General features: G+C 36.6%; 1 protein-coding gene across 1 annotated transcript; it reads left to right on the top strand.

The window, feature by feature from the left end:
- Positions 1 to 1,909: 1,909 nt before the first annotated feature.
- On the top strand, positions 1,910 to 5,784 carry LOC136968780 (sn-1-specific diacylglycerol lipase ABHD11-like). The gene is made up of 4 exons (XM_067262812.1): positions 1,910 to 1,985; positions 2,060 to 2,210; positions 4,787 to 4,957; positions 5,554 to 5,784. Exons 1-4 carry the CDS (start codon positions 1,972 to 1,974, stop codon positions 5,782 to 5,784), a joined length of 567 nt encoding a protein of 188 aa, XP_067118913.1. The 5' UTR covers positions 1,910 to 1,971.
- The last annotated feature ends 2,452 nt before the right edge of the window (positions 5,785 to 8,236 follow it).

The following is an 8,236-nucleotide window of genomic DNA, read 5'->3' on the forward strand; positions in this document are numbered from 1 at the left end:
GAGTCACAGAGACGTCTCGGGCGATGACACAATTCGCTATGAAGCACACGGTGAGCTTAATCCAGAGGAGACTGTTCTTCGGCCTTGAAATTCCGATTTTTATAGTTTTTTCTTTCATTATCCAGGTTTCGGATTGGTTCCTCGTCTCATTTCTCGCTTTCCGATTGCCTCCCCCCTTTCTTTTCGGGAAAAACTGAGACCAACTCAGGTCATGAGAAATGTCCTATTCGAGGTGTCTATTTGACAACCTTTGTCGACTATGTTCGGAGATTGTTGATAGAACCACAACACCTGCACTCATAATTTAATCCGTTGTTTGTAAATGATGTCGTTTTGGAATTCTAACGATCATACGCGATATTTTTTTATTCCTCAAATTTTTTCCTTTTTTTGAAATTGTTTATTTAAGTTGATTATTTATGAGTACTTGAGTCAGACTTACATATATTTATGAGCGCGTGTGTCAGAGTTCTGTTCTACCTTTGAGTTTAACATTAACAGGTCGTTTAACACGTGTTGGCGTCGTCCCGAGACTCGTTGTTTACATTTTGCATCACGTTGTTTTGATCAAGTGTTTTTTTTCTCTCTCTCTCTCTCGCATATAATTTATCATTAGTTTTACACAAAAGAATTCTGCATTTTACGCGATTTCGGACCTTATTTGGGTCCTCACATACCTGATGGTGTAAAGTAGCCAGATTATATGCAGAGGCTTTACAGAGCACCAACTTCTGGCGGTTTTTCTGGTGGATGCTACACACGCTTATCAATATCATTTAACGCTTCCAATAATTCTATCCATTAGTCGCTTGTAGGGAGCTATTTGACTAAATGCATTGTTTTAAGATTTAAAAAGTAAAGAACATTCTATTATTTTTATGTTCCTTTCTTTACAAAGCTATGTTTAATTACACTTTTCTTTTAATTAGAATTATATTGACAGATTTTCAGACATTAAATCTTTAGCATTTTTATCACTGTTAGATGTTAATAATTTTAAATATCATGAAAAACAATTTTCCCTTACAGTTTTTATTTTTTAAATAAAGTAAATTGTATAGAGAATTTTTTTATTGTCTAAATTATGTAGTGAATTGCAAAATTTATATTTGTGTCCTTCTTTATTGTCAAGTCACTCTTAGATATAAAATTATTATAATTAACTGATCGATGATGTACAGCAGGGGTAGCTAACTTTTGTGCACATAAGATTTACTTTTTATCGTAAAAATGTGTCGCGATCGACTTGTTGTCATAGGCATAGTCTAGGTGGGGAGGGGGAAGTGTGAAATACATATTATATTTATACACTCTTTCAGTACGAAGTGTAGTCACCGCTTGTGAGTCGAGTCATAACTGCATGCACACAGTTGCGTTCGGTTACAAATATAATACATTATGTCAAGACATCGCTAGCGATCGACCAAAATTGGCTTGGCGATCGACCGGTCGATGCGCCATCGACTTGTTGGCCACCTTTGATGTAGAGTACATATGTATGTTAGTTCTACATCAGGCTATCTTATATTCTCTACATATCTGTATTTACAACCGGATAATGTAAAACGGATCGACAAACAAAACACGAATGTTAAACAATTTACCAATTGTTCTGTATAAAGTTTTCGAATAAAGAATCCTCGAAATTACATTCATTGTTCTAACAATTGCGTAGAGGGAAAATAAATTAAATTATATAAATGTTGGGGGGGTCATACACTAGAGGAAGACTGTTAATAATAAATCAATGTAAAAGTAATTTCAATTAATTACAATAAATTACAGACTTTCAGGTTCATAAATCAAACAAAGGAAAGTAAACTGAATAATTTCAAATGACGTCATTTTCATAAGGAAGATAAGCTAATTCAGTCGTCCAGAAAATTGGAATAAATTCACACGTACAGAACGCTCCAAGGTTTTGTTATTAGGTGTTGAATATTCCAAATTCTACGTTTGAAGTTGGTGGAAATGGAGAGTGTAGGGTAAAAGAAATTAATTTTCTTATTATAATATATAACGTTTGCCTATTGAAACAGTAAATTTGTGTCTTACTCAGAGAAGACTTGGCATTTGACGTGTACGATGGCGAAGACGATGAAGTTATGATACAACCGTTGTGTCCAGTTGTTATTTTACACGGAATTTTCGATCACAAAGGAAACTGGAACGATATTGCGAAAGAAGTCGCCGAAAAAACTATTAGAAAGGTAAAGGAAAACAATCTATAATTAACAATGTTATAAACTACAGGGTAGTTATATCAGATTATTAAAGTTGCTCTACTCAGACCTGTGTAGAGCTCGTTTTCGTTGACGTATTTTAATGAAACTTGGTATATACGTTATATGGACCATAGGAAAATAAAAATGCGAAAAAATATTCAGTTCAAATTTATACTACTAGGTGAAAAAAATGGTGCACGCAGTAGACATTATACAAAGTAGGAACCATTTTAAAAAGCTAGTAGTCGATGCTGTTATTTATCATTTTTTATCATGCCTTTACAGAAGAAAGATTGAGCTTTACTGGTGTGAGATAAGCAGAGGGTCAGGGGGGAAAACCTCGCTGACCACTTACGTTGCACGGGTTGGTAAAACCCGACCTCGTTGTCGTTGGATGGCTAGGAGGGCAAAAAGTGAGTGGGGAGGTGCGTCAGGTTGACAGGAGACAGGTTTAACAACTAACAATAAAGGTTTATTAAATAACAAAAGCGAACATACAATAAAGATATAAAGATAACTTCTGCTTAAATGCGGAGAAAATATCCCTATTGCTAACTGCGATCGAACCAATAAAGTGGTCACGTGCCTAACTTCTAGTAGGAGAGTTTACAAAGGTTACGTCGATATACCTTACTATGTGGTCCGATGACAGTATGCGACGACCTCCTGGACTATGGAAGCTGGAATCAGCCTTATGTCCGAAACTGGAGACACTGCATTCAGACCTTCCTGGACGATCGCCCTCTTTTCAGAGTCGATCGGGTTTTTATACGATTGTTGTTGGCACTGGGCCAGCCTATCATTCAACCTTCGATGGTTAATTTGCTGAGTTAATTTGCTGAGTCGCGATGACTTGGAGTTTTGTTTTCTCTTTCTGATCGGATCGGATGTGTAATCAACATCCGATCGATTTCCTTTCGAACTTGCGGGTCATGAACCCCTTTAAACTCTCTAATTTACGCCCTCAAAACCTGCGGGCTCACACTAGTAAAGTTGTTTTATCAGAACTGCAGTAATGGTTCGGCTGCACTGCGATAATATCAAGACTTGAAAAGCTTGTGAATAGGGCCTATGTCGGGGTATAGCTTGAGAAAGCTGATAAACAAATTTGAAGAGACTGGAGAGATAGGTATATTGCCAGGAAGAAGTTGAAAAAGGATTTCAAATGAAACTGAAACAAGTCGCCGTTGTTGCGATTGACAGAGCAAACGCTTTCCAACATTCTTCGGTCGGCCGGATGGCCGAGCGATCAAGGTCCTAGATATATTCTAGGAACTTGGCAGTCTACTGCTCGGGGGACCCGGGTTCGAATACGAACGGGTCGAAAATTCCCCAGGAATTTTTCGGGGTGGTTCATCCGGATATGTTGGGCCCCGTCTCACCACCCGGCTGCCCCATTGTGGACGGCCGAACCCATAATGCGCTCGAAAAAAGAGGCCCTCTTAGTGCCCACAGGGCGGAGAAGTAAAAAAAAATATTCTTCGGTCACTGCTCGAGCGGTGTCATGTGATTTGTCTCTTCCTTGACCTACAGTTCGAAAAATTATGCGATTCATTTTACAGTGGAATCTGTACAAGATCCAGATGTTGCAAAAGCTGCACCCCTAAGATCCAGAACAACGCACAGAGTTTGCTTACCGGTTTTCGGCCAGAATAGCCATTGATAATGCATGGCCATGGAACATTTTGTGGTCAGACGAGGTGCATTTCACCATAAACGGAGCAGTGAATACTCAGAACTGTCGCATATGGGGTACTGTAAGATCTGATGAAGTGCATAAACAGCCTCTGTAGTCTGCTTAAATGACCGTTTAGTGTGGATTCATTCACTTCTGACTTCATTCTTGGGCATCTTGGCCCCTTTTTCTTTGAGGAAATCACACCACAAGGCCCTAAAAAGTGTTCTGTGACGGGTGCCCGTTACTGCAAACTTCTGCTGCATCACGTCATTCCTGCATCACAAGAATGAGATGCTTAGGGACTACTGTATTAATGCAAGATAGGGCAACACCGCATATTACCTGACAAGTGAACGAACTGCTTCATGACAAATTTGGAGACAATTGGGTAATTTCAAGTTTTCCCAATGCCTATCCTACTCATTCTCCGGACTTGAATCCCTGTGACTTTTGGTTGTTGGGATATCTGAAAGATTGTGTCTATAGAGGAAGCATACGGACTCTACCTGAATTAAAAACAAACATAACACGCCATGTTGCTGCAATTCATTGACAACTCTACCTGGCTACTGTTGAACATGTTGTAAGACGTTTTGAACAGGTGATTGACAAAAATGGATTGCACATTAAACAAACGTTTTGAATAAAAACTTTTTGTGTGTTTCTATTTTGTATTTCTTGTTCTTCATGCACCATTTTTTCTTTTAGTGGTAGAAATTTGAACTAATTTTTTTTTTTTCATTTTCCTTTTCCCCGTGGTCCATATAACGTATATATACCAAGTTTCATCAAAATACGTCAACGAGAACCGGTTCTATACAGGTCTAACTAGGGCAAGTTCAATTATGACCACCCTGTATGATCTATTATTTCTGTGTCACAGGTATACGTGCTGGATATGAGAAATCACGGAGATTCGCCAAAATCTCCTGTCCTGAATCACGACACTAACGTCCAAGACCTAGAAAAGTTTCTAAGAAAGTTGAACAAACCTTGTGTTTTGATAGGACACAGTCTAGGAGGAGTAACAGCTATAAAATTGGCCTTTCAAAAGGTCTGTTCCTTTCGTCACATTTATTTCTTAGATTTATTGTTTACAAATTTTAATGGTGTTTTTGATTAGCAATTCTAATCGTGATGAAAAGATATATCAGATGAACACAGACACATTAAATAATTTAATCGATGCACTTTACAATACACGCAATCCACCTCATAATAAATGTAACACGAATACACATTACTGTATTTATGTGTAATCTCGGCTTTTTGTCATAATTTTGGTTGAGTTGCCCCTGTCTGTTTTTCAATTTTACTACGATTTCAAAAATATTAATGTATTATTACCACATTCGTCTATTTGAATGATAGTGTCATTATGTGTTGTATTGATGTGTACTGTGAGGAGAGTTGTATGTAGGACCTACTGTGAAGTGCATTTATGATAAAATGCATATTTTAAAGCATTTAATGTGTATATTCATTTAAGGAGGGCCTAATTTATGTAAAAAGGCCGAAACTTGTTAGGAAAGTTAAACAAGGAAGCGTGATAAAAACACGAAAACCTGATTTGTAGTATCCTATTTCCCATTTTATAATTACCGTATTTACTTTTTAGATGTTGATTAATCTGTTTTAAACGCATTTTAGTCAAATTTGGTTAAAGACCTGATACTGATTGATATGTCTCCGTTGAGGTTTCCTCAAAACACAACACATTTAATACTGAGGGGCCGTAGAACACTGGAAGAACTGTTGCTGCAACTTCCAACAGACATTGAGCTGTTCGAAGCTCGAAATATGTTAAAAAATGAAGTAAATAAGTTAATAAGGGTAAATATGCTCAATAATTTTAATAAATTATCAAGAAATATTATTTAAATACATGATTTTGTTTATAGTACTCTAGCGTAAGTAAGATCGTGTGTTCAAATTTGGATAAAAGTGAAAGTGGTTGGAAATGGAAGGCAAACTTCGAAGTTCTAGAAACAATTGACTTCAAAGCAATGGAGAGTGTTTTTCCTTTAAGAGGAATTTATAAAGGAAGATGCCTTCTTGTTCACTCGGATTCATCTGAATACGTGATGTAAGAGAATTTTACATTAGTCTATATCATTACAGAACCTACACGTTTTTTTAAAAATATATTGCATAGTTAATATTTAACAGAAGAAAACCTGAAAAATTCTTTCTTTAAATTAAATATCAAAGATGTAATGAAAAAGATAAATCGTTGCACATAATGTATTTGTTTTTCAGGTTAATGTTACCCTTGGTATACAAAATGGCGGTTCGTCTCCTATTCCAGCAAACAGAAGACAGGGAACAGTGGGGACGCGAGTTCTAACCTAACCTAACCTATTCTAATAAATTACCATAATTATTAGCAACCAAATTATTAGAATAGGTTAGGTTAGAACGTGCGTCCCCACTGTTCCCTGTCTTCTGTTTGCTGGAATCGGAGACGAGCCGCCATTTTGTATACCTAGCGTAACATTAACCGTTTTTCGTTTCTAAGATTTTAATTCCTGAATTATTTAATCATTGAAAATACTTACGTTTGAATTTATTTGCTTGTTTTAAAATGTGCTAATGTATAACATTAATATAATGTAAAACATCGTTTATAAATAATATAAAATAATTATAATAAAATTACTTATATTTATAGTCCCGAAGAAGATTACGATAGACTGAAAACTCAATTTCCCAAGTTAAACATTGTGCGTTTTGAAAATTGTAGTCATTGGATTCACATGGAGAAGCCCGATGAATTGACGCATTCTATTGTTCAACATTTGAATAGAAACTAACGTCCGAGATAAGTAATTCAGAAAAATTTTATTGGGTCTTGGCATTTATTTCTGTTTTGTTAATTCAAATTATAAAAAATGTACCCGATTTTCTTTGTCATTATTAACTTTATATTCTTTGATCTTTATCTAAACATTTCTCTCGTGTATAAATTATTTAACACGAGCTGTATTTAAATTGTTGTTTATTTACTACAAGAAATTTTTGTCTAATAAAAATAAAGTTTCTGTAAATTTAATTCTCCTTTAATAAGTGTATAAATCGTGAATACGGTGTGATTCATGAGCCCGAATATTAACTTGAAAGGGTGGTAGAGGTAGGCAAACTGACCATTTTTTTTGTCAGATAACACGGACATCATCCTGAACGTCAAAGACCATTCTGCAGTAGGAAGTGTTCGCATTTTATTTGATATTCATATTCATCTATTGTGTTGGGTACGTTAGTGTAAGCCTCAGTGAATTATGAACAGGGCCCGAGGAACGGGATTTCGGTTCCGTTATACCCAAAATCCTGTTATTCGGGATCTTTGATAAAGTCTAATACAGTCACTAATTTGTCTCTCCGAGGTCTGTTTACAAGTCAATGATGGCCACTCCGATATTCTACTGTGTACGGCTGTGTTCAGCAGGGTGATGCGTTGCGTGTTTGGTACCTGGTAGGCTAGAAGAGTGTGTAGCTCATACGTGGCTTTATACTCCAGAAGAAACAGGAGAGTGATCGCACAACGACCGAAGAGACGGCCAATCCGGGAAGACAGAAGAGAGGTCACGAACGCGACCAAAGCCGGCCTTGTAGGAGACGGCCACCGAGAAGGGGAGATAAAATACCTTCCGGAAGGACTTGGGGGGAAGCTGGCCCCTATTCAGGCGTCATTGGCTAGAAGGAAAACCCGGAAAAAACTCCCGCTGGCAGCTCGACCGAGTGAGGCGCGAACCCCCGATCGAACTCCAATGTTTAGTGTCTGGTCACCGCCATTATGAGCGGAGACGGAGTCCACTCGGCTGCGTTGCGTGTGGCGCAGCGCTCCCTCTTTAATGTCACCAACAGGCTAACGACACGCTTCCGACCTCGTATTCTCTGGCAAAAAGTGTTTTTTCTTCAGTAACAAGGATACTTAATTTAATATAAATGTTAATACTAAATGTAATTTTATTTAATTATGTAATACTTCCTGCAACGACTTCTTTGTTTACTCAAGACTTATCAACGAGGAAAATTTTAAAAAATGACAAATATTATAATTTATAAATGTATAATAATTACAGTTTTTTTCTTATGTTCTAAATTTCTATATTTCATCAGATTGAAAATGATAAAGATGACATTTTAAATGCCATGTCAGAAATTATACTGTTGCAGAAAGATTTATTAATTACTAATGATGCTTGTATCATTTTAAGAACCGTAATTAATTCGCTACATATATCTCTGTAATAATAATAATAATAAAACAATTTACCACAACAGACCAGACATCACACTCATTGACAAACACAATAAAATCACATACATTATA

This window comes from Centruroides vittatus, unplaced genomic scaffold (assembly GCF_030686945.1).
Source record: "Centruroides vittatus isolate TY-2023 unplaced genomic scaffold, ASM3068694v2 contig_157, whole genome shotgun sequence".
In the NCBI taxonomy this organism is placed as follows: domain Eukaryota; kingdom Metazoa; phylum Arthropoda; class Arachnida; order Scorpiones; family Buthidae; genus Centruroides; species Centruroides vittatus.